The 24,168-nt window shown below is 29.9% G+C and overlaps 2 protein-coding genes across 2 annotated transcripts; one reads left to right on the forward strand and one right to left on the reverse strand.

The window, feature by feature from the left end:
• The first annotated feature begins 13,707 nt into the window (after positions 1-13,707).
• Positions 13,708-17,365, forward strand: LOC126678304 (uncharacterized). Its single transcript, XM_050373224.2, has 4 exons — positions 13,708-13,831; positions 15,727-15,938; positions 16,552-16,700; positions 17,057-17,365. Exons 1-4 carry the CDS (start codon positions 13,786-13,788, stop codon positions 17,142-17,144), a joined length of 495 nt encoding a protein of 164 aa, XP_050229181.1. The 5' UTR covers positions 13,708-13,785; the 3' UTR covers positions 17,145-17,365.
• A 3,936-nt stretch (positions 17,366-21,301) lies between these two features.
• Positions 21,302-24,168, reverse strand: LOC126665060 (high affinity nitrate transporter 2.6). The gene is made up of 3 exons (XM_050357743.2): positions 23,287-24,168; positions 22,464-22,579; positions 21,302-22,127 (listed from the first exon to the last, which is right to left on the reverse strand). The coding sequence occupies exons 1-3, from the start codon at positions 24,085-24,087 to the stop codon at positions 21,452-21,454; spliced, it is 1,593 nt and encodes a 530-aa protein (XP_050213700.1). The 5' UTR covers positions 24,088-24,168; the 3' UTR covers positions 21,302-21,451.

The raw sequence follows: 24,168 nt of genomic DNA on the forward strand, positions 1-24,168 counted from the left end.
TTTTAGTGTATTTACTGCCATTTGATTTTTTCTAAATAGCGAACGCGGAAATTTTGACCCTTTTGATTGGAGTCCTGATTCCGTCTCCGGTGGAAGCCATCCCAGCTGACCGCTAGAATGTCTTAGGAAACCGGATGTTTCACTACCACTTTTTTATTGTCATCATCCGTCCCATTTTTGGTTTTCTTCACAAAAACTCCACCTAATCAAAACCTCTGGTTCTTTCATTGTTCATGAGAGATAATAGTTTTTGAATAATTCTGGAGCTACAACATTATTGTTACTGTTAATTACAAATTGATAGCTACGTATTAATTATATTTAAAAATAAAATAAAAAAAAATGATTTCAATAATTTAGCAAACGATTAATATACTTTTTTTGGCGGGCAATGATTGCACGAAAACATCGGTTGGGCTAAAATGCCGCGTGGGTCATAAATTGAAATTCTCTGTTTGCGACCCAAAATAGTATTGACATAAAAAAGAGGCAAATTATTGATATTCCAAATCACTCAATACCAAAAATATTTTTCCATAAAAGAAAAAATCAAATGATTTTGAGTGATTGCAAGAAAGTACTATCCAGTAGGGCATGTAAATGGTAAATCTGTTGCATGAGGGAGATGCATTATATAAAGTCACTATTGTGACCATAATTTAGATTGATTTTTATAATTTTATTTTGTGTAAATTCATAATTGCATTTTTCATTTATTAGGAAAATTTATTGAATAACATGGGTTACTTTGAGTCCAAGAAGACTATAATTTTTTATCAAAAAAAAGACTATAAATTGATAAAGGAAGAATGAATAGTGCATTGGACATGCAATTCTTAGATCATATAAGGAGATCTACAACTCACATAAAACTGCAATGAAAGATAATTAAAATTATAACAGTAATGTTTATTAGAAACTTATTTATTATATTATTTCTTATTATTATTATCTTAGAACTATGATTATTTGTTATTAATTATTATGAATTTTAATGAGATTGAAATATTAAACTATACAACTAACATGATTCTTATTAATGTAATGCAATTTTGAATAATTAAATCTTAATTCAGATCACAAAAGGTAAAATATTAAACTAACAATGAATTAAATAAATAAAATGTAAATTTCTATTAAAAAAATAATTATATATTAAAACAATAAATTTTAATTGAGAATATAAATAATTATAAAAAGATCATTCTAATTAAATGCCGTAGTTGGAAGATACTAGTAGTGTATATACATTATTGTTAATAGTATTAGTGGCATAATTATAGAAGAAGCTTCTCAAAATTGCCAAATCATGGTTTGCAAACTTTATAAACAATGATTTTGTCTTCCTTGCTATTCAAGGCAAATAATAACCCTACATGCCTTGTTTTAAAAAACTAGTTTTTTTGGCCACATGCTACGCACGTTAATGATATCTATATGACCCGTTATTTAAAATTATAATTGTATATATTTTTGTAATAATATATTATTATTTAAATTTTATTAGACTTGTGTTTTTTTATTTGTTTGTTTAATTATTTTATAGAATTTTAATTTCTTTTATTGGAAATGTTAAAAAGTTAGAATTAAGCAATAGATTTAATTTTTGATAATGTTGTTATTAAAAAATGATAATATGATTGAAGCAAAATTATATTATTTTTCATAGTAAATAACTAATAAATATCAAAAAATATCAAAACTTTAACATAAATATTATAATATGATTATTTAATGTTAATGAAACTCATCAAATTCTTTTATATATAGTAATATATCTGTGCAATTTCTTTTAGAATTAGAAATTTAACACATAATGATAGTTGTTGCACAATTCTTTTTAGGATTAGGAATTTAATACATAATGGTAGCTACTGCGATAATTATTTTTAATATGTTTTCTTTATGGATTAGGAATGTCATCTTTCTATTTATTAAGCACAAATATTCTTATATGTCACAATTAGAAATATTAACTTGGATAGAATATGTAGAGGGTATTTTTGTCCGTGAATGGAAGTGTTCCCCCCGTAAATACACTTTTATATTTGTTATAGATTATAGTAATAAATGTAAATTAATAATATGATGACACATAATAATTTCAACACTAAACAATAATGTTTTATTTATATGTTTCTTACTTCAATTTTTTTTTTCAAGTGAGTGTTGGCCTGATGGCCACACTCATGTTTGCGTCTTCAAAGGAAGTGGGTTCGACTGAGTTCGACCCATCCTTCTAGTTCGACCCATCCCTCTGCCAGCTAGTGAGCTGATAATGAATTTTAAAAATTAGGTGTAACATCTAATTTAATGTAATTCTATCTTTGTCAAAAAAAACTTCAACTTTTATAACTGATTTTTTTTTATATTTTACCAATTATATTTATAAATCTATTGTTATTATATATTCATTTGATTAAAATTTATAACATTATTTATATTTAAAAATAAATAAATAAAATAGTTCAAACACTCATGTTTATGATTTTACTAATATTAACAAATTTAAAACCAATCTTCTATATTATTTATGTGTTTGATCAAGTGATGTTCCGATACTGATTATATGATACATATTAGGGTTAATTACATATAAAATCATCACCTTTACACGAAATTGTAAAAATAACACGACCTTTAAAACGTGGCAATTCAGGGCACCACCTTTCATTTCTTTTCAAAAATAACACGGGCACATTTTTAGTGGCATTTTTGCTGACGTGGCGTGACACGTGGCACTCTCATCGGGTGTCCAAGTCAGCAAAATTTTATCAAAAAACGTGTCCATGTTGTTTTTGAAAAGAAATGAAAGGTGATGCCCTGAATTGACACGTTTTAAAGGTCGTGTTATTTTTGAAAATTCGTGTAAAGGTGATGATTTTATATGTAATTAACCCTACATATTAATATGACTCATTTTCTAGACTTTCAAACAATTCATCATATGTGAAATTTTATATTTAAGATAATATTCTTATATTGATATTAAGTTTAATGTTTTAGTATGAAATATAATTGGTAAAAGTAACCTATTTTTGTCTTGTGTATTAGTATTTTACAATACCATAAATAAATATATATTTTCTCAAAAAAACAAAAATTATTAATTTTTTTCGTCAAAGGTAGCAGATTACATTGAGGCAATATATAGATATTGTAAGACGAAATGCTTATTACATCTTGTTATGTAATCATTCCAACAAGGGAAATATGATTCTCTAAGCAAGCAAAATCATATAAGGATTTTAACACCGACTACTCCTATACATGCTCAAGAAAAGAGGGAGTAAGAGAGGTTGAATTGAGCTTACAATAAATAACCACAACCATATTAAAATTAGCTTGACAATAAGAAATATTATAAAACTAAATTTAGCAAAGTATAAGCTAATAACTCCTGTAAAATAAAGATGCTGAAAATTAAAGAGATTGAGAGTTATAGTGTTTCAGCAATTGTTTACATTCATTCCCCAAAATATCACCATCTTGAAAATTTCACTACTTGTTTCTATTTCGCGCTAGAAATAAAAGTCTTGAAAATACAACTCTAAAATCTACCTTGTTCAGTATGATTTTCCTATCTCTGGTTTTCTCAAAATTCAGAAACTCTACAGCCAGTAAACTCGTTAGATTGTTCCTCTGCTGCTAAAAAAAAACCCACCAATACATATAAGTTAATAAGTATTATGAATTTAAGAAGACGCCAACGAATGGAAGCTTATAAAAATAGTGGATTCGTTTGCTTGAAGACAATTATGTAAAATAAATTTGGAATAGACTGGTCACTAATTCTAAGAAGCATGAATTATTTTGCTTACCGTTTCATGATTAGTTTATTGTAAATATTTTAGGAGAGTTCAATTGCATAAACTATGACAATGTGTTTTTGGAGTAACGGTTTTAAGACTTTTGATGTGGAGAAACTGACCAGTATTTGGTGATATTCATATTTGTACGAAGATTTTTCAGGAAATCACAAATCAAGTCGGGTACATCATGAAAGCTCAAGAAAATAAGGCAATTTTTAATGGATATTATGAGCTCAAACATGATGTATTTAGCACGTTTGAAACGACAGGGAAAAACGGAAAAAATAGCGGAAAACGGCAAAATTATGCCGAAAAAGGCCCATTTGCGACGGAATTTAAACTTTAGCGACGGATTATTCCGTCGCTAAATGTACTAGGCTTGAGACAAAAGGGCACATTTAGCGACATATATTATCCGTCGCTAAAGTACACATTTAGCGACGGAAGGTGTGCCTGTCTTGAGACAAAAAATGCACATTTAGCGACGGAAATTTACGTGGCTAAATGTGCCAAAGCCGTCGCCAAAAGTCTCCATTTTTGTCTCCTTTGGGGACTTTTCGGCGACATATTTGGCAAATTTAACGACGAAATTGTCCGTCGCTAAATTTGCCACGGATCACAAAACGCGTCGTAACGCGTTTTGCGACTAGAAAACTTGCGATGGACTGTGTCCGTCGTAAATCTGTCGATAACAATGTTTAGCGACGAAATATTGGGCTTTAGCGACGGAAAAATCCGTCGCAAACGTCCTGTTTTCTTGTAGTGATAGAAAACTCCTCCCCTTCATCGAATAAAAAAAATCAACTATGATGGCACGTTCAACTCTACCAGAAATACCACGAAGGGCAGAGAGTTGGCTAGGGATAGTGTAGATCAATAACTATAAAAAATTTCGATGACAATTGCCAAAGACACATTCAAAGCCGGCCTTAGATGAAATGAGGCTCTAGGCGGGTTGTTTTGACATTTTTTTCAAATATACGCTTGCTTTATCTTTTTTATATAAAAAAAATGACATTTCACTCTTTTTTCTTATAAAATTACGCTTTTAGTAGATCATTGGTAGACTTATTAATCGTTAGTAGATTTTTAGTGAATTTTTGATATATTTTTAAAAATCATATTTTTTTAAACAATTAAAAAAATATATCTATTTATCGATAAAAGAATATAAAATATATTTTTAATAAGTAAATAAATAAAGAGATCATCTCTATATGGTTAAAAATATATAAACTATAGAGTATTTTTATTGGCACACTGATTATAAATAGTTTCAATTAATATTTAAAATAAAAATTACAACACCTATTTTTAAAAGAACCAATGATCATTTTATATTTTAAATGGCTTAATATTTTTAATAAAATTTTATAGGAATATGGGGGCCTTTTTAATTTAACATACTAATTACTTAAATATATAATTAATTTTTATATAAAATTTCCAACACCTTATCACTAAAAAAAATCCAATAAACATATAAATAATTTATATATTTTTTTTTAGAGAACCCCATCTAAAATGGGGCCCTTAAAAACTTGAGGCCCTAGGGCCTGGACACATTTATCAATGTTGAGTTCTGTCGAGTTTTGCATGCTCTTCTTTCAGGGAGAAAGTTGGGTTACGAAGAGTTACTATTAAGATAAATACTAGAATTATGGTAGATAAATTAATAGCTCCTCTCCGACTGGTCAGAACTTGAATATTCTAATGGTAATATATTTTCTTATGGCGAAAAAGTGAGAAGTTAAAATTGTATGTATATATCGTGAAGCTGATTTTGCGATAGATCACGTAGCTTCATTTAATGATGATTGTATGATTGAATATCTTGAGTATATTGTTTCCCCTCCGTGACTTGTGCATGATATGTATACTGTCTCATACTGTAGGGATACTTTAATATGACTGTTTCAAGGCATTTGACTTCTTTTCATAAAAAATTAATAAAGAGTATGATACATACCTAATAAAAATAAGAGTTGATTGTAAAAATAATCATATACTTTAGCGTATTTGTAATTATAACACGAGTTTTAAAACTCAGTAAAATCATACATCATATTTTTCAACCAAAACATCAATCTATTTTTTATTGAAAAAATACTAACATGGACAAAATAATATACAATAACGTTAGCGTTTTTCTGATGAAAAATAAATTGATGTTCCAATTTTTCAGAAAACAAAAACTGATGACTGATTCTATCAAGTTTTAAAGTTCATATTTTATTTGTAAATCACGCTAAAAATTTTGATTTAATTTTCATTTAACTCTAAAAATAATGATAAAAAAGTACCTCTCTCTAAACTCTTTTCAATCTCTGCTCTTTACATTTTTTACTCTTTCAATAAAAAAATGTCACGTGCTGTGTCAGTATGCCAGACGCGTCAGCATGGCAACTTCTTCAGCTCGTCACTGCATCAGCAGTAATATGTTAATGCGTGAGGAATACATATATGATACATCTCAGACACATCACGAATACATTTTATAAACAATTTAATTTAAATACTTTCTTTTTCAACTATATATTTCATTTTTGAGATGTCTATAAGATGTATTTGAACTATATCTGAAATATGATTTTCTTATATGAAATATATAATCAAATTGTAATAAGTGTGAAGTTATAATACATGTTAGATACATTTTTCATATATAATTTATACGTTTTATAAACTTATGATACATAAATGTTGACTTAAAATAAGTTATTAGTATCTTTTCATATACATGTAAATGATGTGTATGATATGTCTTTTTACATGTATTTGCACTATTTTTGAAATTCGATGTTTTAAGTATAATAATCAATTTTGTAAATGTTATTTTTTGTAAAAAAAAAGTGTCAAACTATGATACGTGTTACATTTTTTTTATATATATAATTTATACGTGTTATGGTTATGTGACATATATATTTTGACTTGAGAGTGTTATAGGTATCTTTCAAAGATAAATAAATGATACATATATAAATATCGTGTCTGGGTGTGTGTGTGTTAAAATGATATTCAAATTGTTAGATCTACCTCAATGCTAACACATTCTGATACGCGATGAATTGATGCAAGGATGAGGCACGTTGACGCGCACGGCGGATGCTAGGCTGACACGAATCGACGTGTCATTAGCATATAATTGTAAACTTTTTGTATATTTTGGCAGAGATGTAAGTTATGGGGTTTTTATATATTTTTATAAAAATAAGACTTTTTTTAATATATTTATTCTTCTTTTTAAACTTTTCAGTTTAAAATACACGTCTTTCTTTAGAAAAGCCTATTAACAAAGGCCCAAAATTTTAGACAATATAAAAACATTTAATAAAAAAGAAAATAAAGACACATATTTTATTTTTAAAAATAATATAATTTTCTATTTTAATAAAAAAAAATACCTCACCCTTTTAATATCTTTATTATTTGTTTTTACTATAACACCTATTTATATTACAATTAGACCTACTTTTTGTTATTGTTTTATTTTAATCATATTTTTCTTATTCTAACATTCTTTATTATTTTTCTTTTTTCCTCTTTCTCTCTTTTTCTCTTTTTCTCTCTTTTTTCTCCATTAGTTCTTCTTCTTCTTTTTCTTCTTCTTCGTTATCTTTTTTTCGTCATTTTTTCATTTTATTTCTTCTCTTTTTTTCATCGTTAATTCATCGCTCTACTGTTATTCCGCCGTCGCTGTAATACGATTAATTTTAACTTTCATATCTAAATAAATTATTCTTGAATTTTTTCAATTTTAAATCTAAAAATCTGCACTAAAAATGAATTTATGCACAAAATAAAAAAAAACATCGTCCAATTATCATATGAGTATCATTGCATTATCATATTAGTATTATAATAGTGCAGAGAAAAATGATTTTTTCATTAAAAAAAATGTCTGGTTATCTTATGAATATCACTATATTATCATATCAGTATCATAATATTATATGATTATGATAAAATTATGATAATACGATGATATGATAAAATAATAGTATGATAATATTATGATAAAGTTTTTATGATAATAAAATGATAAGCTTATGATAATATGATATCTCCATGGGAAATACAAAAAATTATAATAATAAGATCATATTGTGAAGATAATAAAATGATAAGGTTTTATGATAATAAAATGATAATAATACGATAATATGATATCTACATGAAAAATAATTGCAGAATAATTATGATAACGAGATGATAATGTGATACCTACATGATAATGTAGTAAAATTGTAATTATTTTAAAACCGAGAGTAAAAATATAAATCTGAAAAAAGCGTGAAGTATTTTCTAAAACTTTTCATTTTTGAGATAAAAAAAATAATTATTTTCACCTTTTGAGGTAAATACGTAAAGAACCCTTAATAAAATGAACCTAAGAGCAAACAACCCACAAACTCATTGATGAATACTGGATTTCCATGGAACACGTCACTATCAAATGTTTTAATGCAAACTTTTGATAATCAGAGATTCAATCTCTTACAAACTTAAATTATTTTTCTAATTAAAATTTGAAATATACCAAAAACACTTTTATTTTCTTCATAAGACAAATGATAGTTTCCCGGAATTAAAACGAGAATTACATTTCGTCGCATCCCTTTTTATCCATAACACGCAAAAATATCACTCAAAGTGTATATATAATCTATGCAAAATAGAGCAAAACTTGCATTACAAATTTCTCCAAAATTATGGAAGACATACATATAAATCTTGCATATGTATCCCTCCAATCCAATTCATCTTCCATCAACTTCTAATCTTGACTTAATGAATTAATCAAGTGACGATGATTGCTCACATTAAGGCTTTTTAGAGGGAGCCTTATTGGTAGGGTTAGAGCACGAACCAAGTGGCTCATTGTTGACAAATCTACTAGGAGCAGAAGAATGTTTAAACCCCTTTGGCAAGCAACCTTTCACTTCTTTCCCACCAAAAACAGGTAACTTGTGATTGAAGTTAGGTCTTATTTTCGCAAAATCTCCACCTTCTTCTTCACCCATTGGCCTCATGGTGCTCGGTACACTTGAAGGAATGTACCGTCCGCCCATTGTAGTACAACATAACTCTAGAAAACAAATCACCATAACGACAAAGAAAATTCTGAAACTCATTCTTTTGAATATATTTTTGGGTAGTGAATTTGTTTGGAAACTAATGAAAATGTGAGATTGTTTAGATAGTGAAGGTTTTAAGTAAGAAAAGAGTAATTTAAATAGGCTCGTGAATTTGCAGAAGAAAGCAGATTTGGGTAATTACTTTGATGGTGTGGTGATTGTGAGTTGCTGAGGTGGGTTCTCTTCTCTTTCTTCTCCGTGGTTGGGTGAATATGCCCGTGAGTTCTTCTCAATTAATGCCTTCCTATTTGATCTTTTTTTCCTTTCAAATTTCATGATTTGCATACAAATATGAAATAGACTAATTAATTCACTCAAAAGCATCCTATTATTTTTATTTATAGCATACTTTTTTGAGAACATTAATTTTAATTTAATTTTAATTGTAGCCAACTAGTAGGGATGACAATGGGGAGGGGATTTCCCATTCCCCGTGGGGATCCGCCCCTAATGGGGCGGGGAATCCCCACCAATTACCCCCATGGGTACGGGGATGGGAAAAAATCATTCCCCAACCATGAAGATGGGGAGGGGACGGGGAGTATAGTCCCCACCCCATGGGGATCCCCATCCCCGTCCCCATGGGGATCCGATTTATATTTATGTATATTTATATTATATTATAAGTTTTAGTATGTTATTTATAATTTTAAATAATTTAACATAATTTTTTTTATTAGTTTCTATTTAGTTATAAATATATAATATTATAAAAGGTAATGGTATTTTCTATAATGATTTTTTTTAATTATCTTATGAAAATAATAAAATTATTTATAAATTATATTTAATTGTACGGGGAACGGGGATCCCCATGGGAAAGGGGAATCCATGGAGATGGGGACGGGGATGATTTTATCCCCATTAATTAAATGGGGATGGGGATTCCCCATAGACGCGGGGATGGGGATGGGGATGGCTTCCCCGTCCCCACCCCTCCCCATTGCCATCCCTACCAACTAGTCGTATTTACAAATAATAAATAAATTATTTTCTTCATTTATAACCATATCTAACTCTAAAATAAAAATCAAAAGATACTTTTTGAAATTAGGCTACAGTTGATGAAATTCAAAAGTTCAATTAAGGTTGACTTTAAAGAAAAAAAGTGATTAGCTACAACTGAAATATACTTATATAAATAAATCAGAATGGACATTTTTGAATGGTTGGACCATAAATAAAAATTAATACTTTTAAGTGATTAGGTGAGATTAATAATTTAAATATATTTAACCAAATTTAATTAATCATTTCTTTTTTTCTTATGGGCCATCACCATATGAGGACGATGGCCCTTATGGACCATCTTCTTGAGATGGCGATGGCCCATAAATGAGGACGATGACCCTTTAAAAAAAATTAAAAAATTTTAAAAACGAAAAAATTAAAAACCGATTAATTATTAGAGGTTACCATCCTCTATTTTTAGGTGATTTTGATATTTTTATTATAAATTCGCTCGGTTATTTGTCGGGTTTTTAGTTGAGTTGAGAGGATTGAGTTTTTTTTTAACTGAAAATGGCTTAGAGATATTTTGGTAAAAAGTTGGGCGGTGGGTAGTAATTTAGGGCGGAGAATAGTAAAACCCATAATAAATTGTCTCATTAATTGTTGGAACTTCGTTTGCTCCAAATTTTCAAGCGCATGGATCTAACAAAATGAATAGACATTACTCCAATTCATAGGATTTCAGCTAAGGATATAAGAAGTTCTTATTGCTAGGTGATCAAACTCTCAAACATATATGAAATTTTTGTATATATGTTTGTTGGCTCTTCATATACGTATTTGATATTACAACGAGAAGGATAATAAATTGCCATAAATAAGAGATATTCAATGTATGTGCGTGCAACCAGAAATTTTGACGAGCGAAGGTTTTTATTTCCCCTACAATACATAAAGAAGACAATATTAATAAATGCCATTCATGCAGAAAAAAGGTTCACTTCAATACAACATTATATATGTTTCAGAAAATGGGCCAACGACTTTGTTGGAGATTTTCTTTAAGAACATGGCATTCAATTTTTTTTCTCCATCTTCACTACGTGATTCTCTTTATTATTTTGCATGCTCTCCAATTTTATGCCATTTCCAAAATCTTAAAGTGTTTTATACATTTGATAAATTAAGAGAGTTATAGAGATATAGTATGTTTTTCTGTAAGGTATAATGATTGAAAATATCCAAAACTTTGCGATTTTTAATTATATATTTAATTACAAAAGTTAAGTGTATTTATTTTAGTCTGATTTGAAGATTTTATTTTAAATATTGTCTAATTATAAAATTGAGTGAAGAGAGTGTGTTTTTATTGACATGTTTGGACCCGCTTTACCCAAATATTTCATCATTTGAGTTCTTATTTTAAGTCATAAGATTTTTAGAAAGCAAAAATAAAATATATTTTTTAATACTCTATATCATTTTTATTTTAAACTTTGACATTATTAGAGCATCTCCACTCTAGTGCCAAATCACCTCACAATGCTATAATTTAGCATTTAGTATAAAAAATACATCTCCATTGCACTTCTATTTCATGTGCTAAATTTAGCATATGCTAAACTTTGTGCCAAATTTGTTAGAAAATTTAGCATATGCCAAATTTTATTATATGTAAATTATTTACAGATTTGCCATCAATAATGATAATCACTTGTAAAATTATAAATTTAGCATTTAATTTAGCATTTTGCAATAGAGTGAATTTTAATAACATGTGCTATATGTAGCATTTTATTTTATTTTGTGCTAAAAATAGCATAAAAAATACAACATGCAATGGAGATGCTCTTAATGTATCATGATATGGCAGTTATATAAGTAAAAACACATAATATGAGATCGACATAAGTAAAAAAAATACATGTTTCATCTCAATTTTTGCAATTGAACTATAATTGAAATAAAATTCTTCAAACTAGATTGAAACAAATAAAATTAACATTTTAATTAACTTTGATAAAAGTTGGTAAAAAAATTGAATTTTCTAAATATGAAGCCTTTATATAACTACTATACTCAATTTGGTAAGTATTTTTCTACAACAAATGCACATAAATGAAACTTGAAAGAAACCAACTTGCATAAAGAGTCATAAATCTAAATTGTCCCCTTGTTAGCTGGCAATATTGCTGCCCAATTTTATTGTTATCTAACGAGCATAACTGTAGATTTATGCCATTTGGCACTATACCCTTTAAATAGAGGTGTAAATGAGCCGAGCCGAGCCCGAGTTAGGCCAAGTTCGAACTCGAATGAGTTTTATAGGCTCGAGCTCAACCAGACTTAAACTTTTAAACTCGAGTTTAAATTCAAACAATATTTAAGCTACTTGACCTCGAATTAGAACTCAACTTGATTTTAATAAAAATAAACATAATCAAATTTAATGTATTCTAATTTTTTATTATTACAATTTAATTAATTTATATGATAAATAATTAAATTTAGACTAAAATAATTAATTGTTTTTCATTATATAGCATGCAATTTAATCAATTTATATGATAAATAATTAAATTTAATCAATTCATTATATAGTATGGAATTAATAATTCATATTTTAAAGTTGTCAAATTTATATTAAAACACACCGAAATTTATACTCCATTCATGCCAAAATAACTGCCACTTTATCATTTTTATACAATTTAACAAAATAAATATTCTTAACTTTTAGTATAAGTTTACTATGACTATTTTATTTTTTTGTGATACTGATAATAAACAACGAACTTCACAAAGGACCATATTAGAAAATTAATTTTAAAATTTATTAAAAATGAGCAAATATTTAGGATAAAAAAGAAAGGAAAAGTAAACGATTATATTGGAAAATAAGAAGTTTCAGATATTTCCACTAATATATTTATTGAAAAATTGCTTAGTATATTAATTATAAAAAGTTATTAATTTATATTATAATATTGTCAAATTGTGTTTTTTTTATCAAAGGCAGACTATATATTAAAAATTTAAACCAGAATTACAACTTAAATCGTCAAAATACATCGTAGATCAAAATTACAAACAAAAAAAAATTCATAATTCTATGTCATAACAAGATACAAAAGTTTATTTTACCCTGCGAACTCGGCACGAAAAATCATTTAAGATTAAGTTTATAATTTTGAAAAAACATCATGAACTTGACAATTTGACCCATTTTACTCTTTTATATTAAAATTGTCAAATAAATTTATATATTTACACTAAGTATTTTTTAATAATTTATATGGAAGGGTAAAATGAGCAAAAATGCCAAATTCATAGAGGTAAAATTGGACCTTTGCCGGTCACAACAAGTCGCATAGTTTAATGGGTGGCAATTCTGAAATTGTTTCCACCATAAAGAAGCGTTATGAAAAATAATCGAATAAAGGGTCAACGCGCCCCCCTAAACTTATAACACGAGGTCATCTAGCCTAATTTATACTTTTTTGAGCAACTAACCCCAAAATTCTTCATTTTTGGATCAAATAACCCCATAATTTATATTTTTATTTTAAAAAACAGATTTAGGATAATTATATCGCAACAGTTAAGGAAGTATCTAATTACTTTTTTGCATCGCTCACCTTCGATTTGTATTTTACGCGTTTTGAAAATACAATTATGGGGTTACTTGATCCGAAAATGAAGAGTTTTGGAGTTATTTGCTCAAAAAAGTATAAAGTGGATTAAATGACCCTCTGACACAAGTTTAGGGGGCGCGTTGACTTTGTTCAAAAATAATCCAACCAAGCAGCCAAGATAAGACATAAAAACAAGAGTTGCTGAAGCCTAATAACACTACACAAGAGTTGCTGAAATTGTTTACTATGGAGCTTGCAGTACCCACCTTATCATTTCCCTCTTTTAATAAAAGTAAGTTAATTACATAATCTCTAATCTCCTTTTTCTTATTAAATCTTTAATGAATTTTGAATTAGTTCAAGTTGTTGCACATCTATCTACATTAATTTCCATCATTTTAATCAACTATGGCTTCATACTTCTAGTTGTTGGAAAGCAAATGCATATTAAAGATTGGAGCTTTTGGGGATTTAGTTGATGGGTATTGTTTATATTTGGTGAAACCACTCCATTCATACTGATTTTTATGAAGGTTGGTCTTGGTTATCATGATCATTTTTAACTTCAAATAAAGATGGTTACTTTGTGTTTTTGGTTTATCATATCCATTAAGAGTTTTTGAATAAGGGCCCTTCTATAATTAGATGGGAGGAATTAATGTGCTGATGTTTTTCTTGCTGTGTTTGTTTATACAAAGTGAATTCTTGGTGAAGCATTATGTTTTTAGAATTAGTTGCATAATATGTATATACTTATTGTGATTTGGGTTATTTGTTGGGGGTGGTGTGGTGGAGAAAATTATGCAACGTGGAGTAATTGCTTTGGTAAGGGTTATGTAATTCACGAACAGATGAGTAAAAGGATTGATTTAAAACACTTTTCTAAATTGTTTTGTTCTTAAGTTGGTTCAGCATTGATGTAGATTATGAATGAACAAGATAAGGATTAATTGGTGTCCGTTCCGAGCTACCGAAATTAAGGCCTTTTGGTTTCTAGGTCTATGCTGGATTGAACCTCCGAACAACCGCTTGCGAGTTTTTAATGTGCATTATAATGAATGTTGATGGGACTGCGAGCGGTTTTTTTAATGAAATGGACTAGTGTTGAGGTTTCTTCAATTGTAGAAACTTTTTTTATAGTCTCATTCATTGTTGAACTCATCCTTGGGAACAGATTAGACTGTCTAATCTGTTTTGTCATCTGTTAATTATGATGCATTAGAAATTCGGTTGATTGAATTTTCTTGCACCAACAGTCTTTTTGCAGCTACATCAAAAGGTTTCTTATACTCTATGCAGATCACGAAATAACAATTTTCTTACAGTTAATATAACAAATTCTTGTGCTTTTCGTTGCACTAAAAATGAGATCTGATTTGATCATATTCTTTTGTTAGGTATTACATCAGGGTTTTCTTTAAATTGTATAGACTATGCGAAGGATGGTAACTCATTATGAAAAAGTACACATAAATATATATGTATTTTTGAATCTCGTTGAATTTTTCCGTTGTCTCTTGAATTCTTAAAGCATTTCTGATAGACCGTAATTGTAGAGTAATGAATTGAGCTACTAGATTGCTGTGCCATATAACTTTTATTCAGTACTCATTTCATGTATTTTAGCGAACTACCCATTCATTTACCATGAGAATTCCTTGACGAAAAATATATGCTGGAGACGGAGACATGATTTGATCTGAATTAATGTATTTGGGTGGATGAGTTTGAATGTGCACCAAAGGTTGAGTACTAATCAGGTTGTCTAGTTCTCAATGAAACGTTCACTTAGAACATCTTACACATGTGTCTGGTGTATCAATCATTGCTTGTGGTACTGAATATGTCCTCCTGATTTTTTTGTATCCTTGGTTAGTTACTATGGAGTAGTCCGAAATTTTCCATCATAGACTTTTTCACGGCAACAATGTTATTAGCAATTCAGATTCTTTATGTTCGAATTTAAGTAAATACTGCAGTTTTCTATCATTTTGACATTTACGTTGTAGTTGGTGTACTATGATTTTCAAATTGGTTGTAGTAACTTAATGACTCCTCTCAAGCTCCATTTGACGTTGAATCATGTTTGTTTCACCGTTTCATGAATACCCCCGTCCTTATTGTATATTATTTCTTATTCCCAAACTTGTTAATGTTGAAATTATCTTACTGTTGATGTTTTTGAAGCTATTAGGGTGTCAAAGCCTGAAGTTCATACCATACTCGATCCCACTGCTTGGTCTTCAGTCGACTTAAAGTTACAAAAACAGAAGAGAAAACAATCCACAGCACTCTCTGCTCTAGCAGAATCAGCTGCTTCTGTGGCTATTGCAGCTGCAGTTGTCGGTGCTGCAGCGACAATTCTTGTTAGAAGAACCAAATCTACTGAAACAGCTGAGGTATGTACTTAACCTGAAAATACATATGAAAACTTTTACCTGAGAAAGTACAGAAAAGGAATCGATGCTTGGAATATGCAAATGCCAGTTGCCAAATGCAGTGTGCTTACTTTTTATACGATGTCACAAAATATTAGGAAGATAGATTTTGTCATAACTTATATTGCAAGGAAATTTCTCGATTCCTATGTTTCTCCTTTTCGTTTCTATATTTGAAAATGCTTATGAAACCCCGAAACCCTATATTCATTATCTATTCTTGTAAATATGTCATTTTTGCCATTTTCTTTTCAGTGTTTTTACTTCAGTGTTTCTGTTTCCTCGCTTCTGTGCTACGTTGGTCATAACCAATGAGCTGCAAAATAAGGGATCAGCTTTTTACAATCTAAATACAGTCAAATTGTCAATTTTTTTTGTCATAGCAGTTCCTATTTTTATCATTAAGCATTGTATTGAAATTCTAATTTCAACATGAAATTGGTCCAATTTGCTTTCTTCTGCAACATGAATTTGTATAACTCAGCCTTCCGTTTCGCTTGTTTGTATATATATATAGACTTCAGGCATGGGTAAATGCATTGACTATATAAGTAGCAGTCTTGCCATTATGCAGATTCAGTTGAAAACATGTGAAGACTGTGATGGTTCTGGTATATGTTCTGAATGTAGAGGCGAAGGATTCGTGTTGAAGAAACTGTCGGATGAAAATGCCGACAGATTAAGGTTGAACGCGAAGAATATGGCCACTCGATACACAGCAGCGTAACTTTCAAGCTTCCCTCTCTCTCTCTTGCACAGACCCTCACACTTAGGGGTGAGCATTTGTCAGTTCGGTCACTGAACGAACGGCTCACCCCGAAACTGGTTGATTTAAAAAAAATATAAAGCCGAACCAAATCAAACCCAAATATTTGGTTTGGCTTGGTTAAAACCAATCGATTACCACAATAATAAATCTGTTCCTCTGCCTATTCTGTTAAGCCAAAATTGTAATAGTCAAACCAATCAAACTGAATTTTATTCGGTTTGATTCAGTAGGTTGATTCAATTTTGATCGAAAACTGCATAATCATACCTTATATTAAATTTGGACTGAACTAATGAATACATAATTTCAGGCTTCCGAAGAAGTGGAGTTACTGTACGAAGTGCTCGTCGTCTCGATCCTGTACAACGTGCGACGGCCGTGGAAAGTTAAGCTGCTAGTTTTGCTGTAATCATTTCTTTATTAGTCCTTCTCACTGCTACATTTACGAGGGACTGCATGAGCTTGCAGTTGAAGGTGAGTTTTTTCTTATCCTTTAGTTAAATGGGAAATGCTGTATATAACTTCTGTAAATGATACATTTCATAGCAATATTGCTTGAGTTTAATGATTTATGTACTGCTTTATCTCAATCAAACATGTTCTTTCTCCTGTTCTTTTATTCTATTTTTTTTTCTTTTACTGGTGTAAACATTGTCTTAATAATAAACAAAGAATTAGCTAAGCAAATTTGCTGTTGATTCAAGCCATCTTATGCATAGATTTTGAGTCCATTAACTAGCAAATCTAACAAAAGTCAACTTAGATCAGGGATTATGCGATCCTCATAACAAAAACAAGTTTAGTCTTTTAATTAGGATTAAATACTTGAGTCGTACTTAAATTTTACCATATCTCTCAAATTGACATTTATTAATAAATTTATATATTTTATTAGTGATTTTTAGTTTTTGTTTTAGGTGAAAATATTTCAATATTTTGAAATAGTAGTTGTCATGCTAGAAGCAATTTCAACAAATTGACAACATGCATGTCCTCCAGGTTACTTCCATTGCATCTCGAGGTCACGGGTTTGATCCGGACCTCAGTAGCCAGTTGTTTCGGCTTTAAAAAATAACATAGGTTTAACGATAATACTAACAACTAACTCTGCTAACTCCCGCTAACCCCACTAACCATATCTCTGATAACAAAACAAAAAAAAACAAATTAACAACTTGGCGAGTGACAACATATTTGAGCAAAGGGTCAACGAGGCCCTCAAAGTCTCGAGATCAAATAAGCACATTTTAACTTTTTGGGTCAATTAGATCCAAAACTTTTATTCTCATGGTCAAATAAGTCCATTTTAACTTTTGGATCAATTAGACCAAATACTCTCTCGATTTAGGTCAAATAACTCCAAAATTATACACCTCAAAATGTGGACTTATTTGACCCTGAAATGCAAATTTGGGGCCCTGGTTGACCCAAAAGTTAAAATGGACTTATTTGATTCCGAAAATACAAATTTTGGATCTAATTGCCCCAAAAAATTAAAATGAACTTATTTGATCCCGAGATTTGTTCCAACATATTTCAAGAATATGTTTTAGTCGGTTGCCAATGCCACTCATCTTAATTTTATCGGAAAGTGTTGAGGTATATTTTTCTGGAATTGCAATTTTAAAGCGATGTAATTGAAATTTAGAAACGAATTCGACATATACCAACTCTGCATTTACTTTAAATCGACTCCATAATAGCTCTATTTGAGCTCGTTCGTTAGTCTAAATGAACGAGTTTGAGTTCAAGCTCTAATTGATATTCATTTATTTAAACGAATGATCAAGCTTAAGCTTAGCGGTGTTCGATTCATTTATGTTCACAAACTCGTATATATGAGCTCGCAAGCTACCTTGAAAAGAGTCGTGTATGAGCTCGATTTAGAACTTGTGAACTTACTCATATATAAGTAGGATGGCGTAACTTTAATTAATACTACAACGTTTTTAATTAATTGACTTATTGTGGTTCGTGTTCGTTTGCTTAAACGCTAAACGAGCTCAAGCTCGATTCTTTTAGCACATAAATGAATGAGTTTGAATTAGGCTCGTTTAGCATCTAAATGAACGAACACGAGCTGAGAGCCGAATATGAACATTGCAAAAGTTAAATGAATCGGGTTCAAGCTCAGTATTCAAAACTTGAACCTAATTCGAGCTGAACATGAACACCTCTTATTTATATAGCAAGCTGAATATAACAATTTTGAAGTTCGGATCAGCTCGATTCTTTTGTAGTCCCAAATTCAAATACAATATATATTATTTCAATTAACAATATATATACGAATTGCAGACCGCATGGTAAAGAGTCCATTACTAACAATGATAAAAGTTGAATTAAATTAGGTACTTCATGAAGTTTCTTTGAATCTTCGTAAACAATTTTAATTTTTTAAAGTAATTGCTTGTTTCAATTTCAAAAATCATATATTTTGTTAGCATTGTCAAGCAAGTCATATACAATATATTATTCAATTGATATAACATTATAATATAGGAATTGCAGACAACATGATAATTTTTTTATATTTTCCACACATTTCAAAGATTGTTTACCGTACACTTGTAAGGCCAAGGTCCCTTTCTTTTACCAAATTACGAAGTACAAATTGATATTGACTCTTGATGATTGCGAATTTTGTGGAAGTCTATATCAATATATACAAATATAGATTGTGTGTAATAATTATTTTTCAATTTTTCTTGGTTAGTCACACAAAAGTCACTTTCCAAGAGAAGGATTGCCTAACTATATATTACAAGGCTAGTAATTGGGCAAGACATCTTAACGCATATAACGCTATTACATAAACAATTTACAGCTATGTAGCCCAAACATTTATATGGAAAAACAAGATTAACAATATCGCCGAGAATTCTTTATGTGTCTAGGTCGATTATAGGTTTGGTTTGCTTCTCCACGTTAGTGTTCTGGATCCCTGACAAAAAAGAAAGAAAATAAAGACACCCGAAATCAAAAAGAAAGAAGAGAAATTTGACCATGTTTTCCGAGGGAGGCTGCTTTCTCTCAGGCCATCCGTCGGGGTTTTATGTTAAAAATGAAGTTTTATATTCGAAATATCAAGTTTTTGACGTGTTTTTGAAATAAAAAAACGTCTATTAAATGAAGGATTCGTTCTACTTAGATTTACATTAATCATGATGAATAATAGATACTGTGCTACTATTACTATTTTAGATCCACTATAGTATAATTACTATTACAATTTTAGATCCACTATAGTATAATTTCGGGCTTAATATATCATTTAATTCCTAAACTATTCCATTTTGTTCTTTCCGACCTCTAAATTAATTTCGTGTTCTATTGGATTGATCTTAATTTTTTTTTGTTCTATTTAACCCTCATTTGAAATGTGCACACAACGCGCACTAACATGGATAAAATTGCTGACATGGCTTTGTTGACATGGGGTTAAACAGAACAAACAAAAAATAGTTAAGAGGTGTAATGAAACACTAAAATAGTTTAGTAGTCATAGTGAACAAACGAGTAAAATTTAGGGGTAAAAAAATATATTAAGCCTAACTATATCTTTTTATTTAAAATAAAAAATGATGTATTTTATATATTATTTGAAAAAATCATTTAAGGCTTAATTATTTTAAAAATCATGAAAACAAAAAAAATTGGAAATTGCAAAAAATTAAAAGTTGGTATATTAAATTTTTAAAATTGGAAATTCGTGAAACACACTAAAAATCATAATTTTTTAAACAATTAAGTCTTTATTTAATATCATCACATTATAGTAAATTTATATATTTTATAAGATCGTCAAAAATAGACAAACTCTCTTTATCATTATTGAAATGTAAACAAATATTTAAATGTATAAGAAGTTATATCATGTAATTATTTGATTAAATTTTAATATTTTTATTTTTCTATTTTTTTATTTCTATTGTCGTTAAGAATTTATAAAAATATTATTAAAATTTAAAATAAATTTATTTTTTTAAAAAATTATATGTCATCGTACATAAATTAATTTATATGCTTCTAATCATTCATTCTAGACATAAAATGGTTGAAAATTAAATAATTATATTTTCGTGGTAGTTAAATGGGTAAACATTAAAAATTTAAAGGTGTAGTAGGAGAATAAAATAGTTCAGGGGTCAAATAGAATAAAATAATATAGTTCAGAAGTTAAATAGAACAATTTATACATTTTATTTCTCCTTCACGCGCTTCAAAGCGTTTGAAAATACACGCTTTTGTCACGCTGGACAAAAAAAGTCAGATCGTCAAAAAAGTTTTAGTTGAGGGGTTAAATAGAATAGAAAAAAAAGTTAAGAAGCACAATATAATACATAATTAGTTTAGGGATTTCAGAGAATAAAAGAGTATAATTTAGAGGTGAAATGATGTATTAAGTCATAATTTTAATCTGCTATTTTCGCTCCCGCTGTAATAGGTCTTTGATTGTTAGCACAATAATTTTACTTAATTTTGTGAAATTGGAAACTCTTATACATGGTTTGTAACTTTATAAATTTTATAGATTTATAAAAAACTTTAGCGATAAAACAAGGAAAATAATATCATAAATTAACAAAATTTGCAATAATACATAGATTATTAATATTCAACATATATACATGCACACGTAGTACTATATAAAATAAGATACTGCCTTAATTAATTTATTCCACACATGAAAATTGATAGTTTACTAAACATTATTGATTGGGGTAGCATTTGGAGGAGTAGCTGCCGGAGCAAGAGCACTCTTTCTACCTCTTTCGGATCGGCTATTTTCGGCGAATTTCATGCTTCCTTCATGCATACCCTTTTGCATCTCCTCCTCGCTCCACTCCGCCTCGTAATAGGACTTTTCAGAGTTCTTTTCCGGGCTTTTCGATGCTGGAAGGAACATACTTCCCCATTGCGGAAAATGAATTAATGATACCGAAAGAGTACAAATAACCGCCAACATACCCATAAGAGATAAACCTGTTGCTGTAGAAAATCTTGAGCTCGAAAAAAACACTAACTGATTCAACCCGGAACCAAAATTGCCTCCTGCACCGGTTAGACCGGATAATATGCCTAAAGATCGACGCGAAACAAATGGAACTATTCCATAAGTGGCTCCACAGGCGGCTTGAATACCCATTGATGATAGAAGCATTGCAAGAATTGCTATAGGAAGTGAATTTGCTCGGCCGAGCCATATGCAAAAAACGGCTCCGAATGTTTGGAGGAACCATAGGGTCCATAATCTGCCTCTCATGCCAAAACGTCGAGCTGTTAGATCGGATGCGTAGCCACCGAATGGTCTAGCGAAGATGTTGGTTAGCCCAAAAGTTGCTGCTATAACTCCTGCTGTGTGGAGCTTCAGGTTGAACCTGAATTGATTGTGTCAATTTAGTAATATTTTTACAACGTATAAGTATTCTTGATACTAAAATTATATTTATAATTTTGGTAATTACTGGTATTAAAATTTTAATTCGTATCAAATTGGTATTAATTTTTTTTATTTTAATTTCAAGTGTAAATATTTTATATTTTTCAGATTGATATATAAAGTTACAATATAAGACATCATGTCAGATGACAACTGATCTAGCATAAGAAAAAATATTTAGTATCACCAAATTTTTTAACCAGTAACATCTTAACCGTTCAACTATTTGCATAGTTTATATCAGAAAAGGAAGAAAATAAATGAATAAACAAACCTGTCATAGAAATATTCAGTGATGATGTTGGTGGTAGTCAATTGGATACCCATAGAAAACCCATAAAGCAGGAAAAATATCCATGTTCTGTAGTTTGTGATGGCATACTTCATGACCTGCATCCAGGAATTTAACAATTAATTGTAACCCAATCAAAATTATTATCATTTCCAGAACTGTAAAGTTTCAATTTCGATGGTAAAAAGTGCGAGTGGTACCAAACTTTTATGTTACATTTCAATTTGGTACAAAACTTTAATATTTAATAAAGAGGTAATACAAATTTAATTATTATCTCCAAATAATACTTCAAAATTTTGCATGTCAAAATAAGTAATGTAACAATGATGACATCATATTCTAAAAATTTGATGTTATATGAGGCGCAATAGTACTGGATCCAATTTTTTTTCATAAGATGGATAATAATATAAATTTATATATGTATATTCTAATAATTTTATATATTAAGGTGTACAAAATAAAAAATACAAGATGGCTGAAAAATATACTATCAATTCCAAAATATAGGTCCGCTCATGGTTAGACGTTACATAATGACGAACTAATATAACAACAGATGTGGCAGCATATTTTAAGAACATATATCATATGGTTGTCATATTAGATCGAAAAATGATGAGATATCATCGATTCGTCTAAAATAAAATTAAAAGATTAGTACTAATTTGATAGTTATTGAAGCATCTGTACCAACTTGAAACATAAGATATAAAATTTAGTACCGATTGGACTTTTAACCCGAGTTCAGATCTTGTAAGAGTTAAATAAGGATTGATAGAAAAGTAATCAAATGACATACCTTGGTGAAGTTATCTTTAGCAACATGACCTTTTTTCTGCAAAACACTAAGGTTCCCATCAGGCAGATCTTGTCCGAGAATCAAAACCAAAATCCCCATAACAACATGAAAACACCCGGGAATGAAAAAGGCAATTCTCCAAGCAGTAAACGGCGTCGCACCACATAATTTTATTACATGAAACACTAACGGCATCAAAAGCTGAGTTACACCACCGCCCATATCACCCCATCCACCGGCACAACCGTTTACAAGCCCAATGATCTTACCGTTAAACATCATCGTCGTCCAATACTGACATGAAACAAACGTAGCCAAACAAAACCCTATCATGAACCTAACAACTAAATACCCTTGTGCATCCGACACAAATGCCATGCAAAAAACTGCTGGTGCAGACAACATTAAGAGAAACGAAGTTCCGTATCTTGGTCCGATCAGGTCACAGATTGCACCCATGGCCAGTCTGGATAATATACTGCCGGAAACGGAGGCTACACCGGCGTTGCCGATGTCGGATTTGGTTAGGTTGAGATTGTCTCTGATGATCGGGACGAGTGGTGCGGCGGCGAAAGTTGAGATGAAGCTGATGAAAAATGAGGCCCATGATAAATGGAATGCTCTCATGTGGGGATTTGCGAACGATGTTGGTTTGAAGATTTTGGCTCTGTGCTCTGAATCTACTGGTAATGCAAAATTGGTAGGAGCTTCAGTTTCAGTTGACTGAACTGAAAAAGCAAAGGTTTGTTCTCTGCCGGTGACTCCATGCATGGAGGTTCCTAAAGAACCGTCTTGACTCATCTTTTAGGGGAAACTAATATATATGATCAAGAAGGAATTGGGAAGGTTTTTTTTAACGAGAATGTGAAGAAAATTTGATGT

The sequence above is a fragment of the Mercurialis annua genome, linkage group LG1-X, assembly GCF_937616625.2.
Source record: "Mercurialis annua linkage group LG1-X, ddMerAnnu1.2, whole genome shotgun sequence".
Classification (NCBI taxonomy): domain Eukaryota; kingdom Viridiplantae; phylum Streptophyta; class Magnoliopsida; order Malpighiales; family Euphorbiaceae; genus Mercurialis; species Mercurialis annua.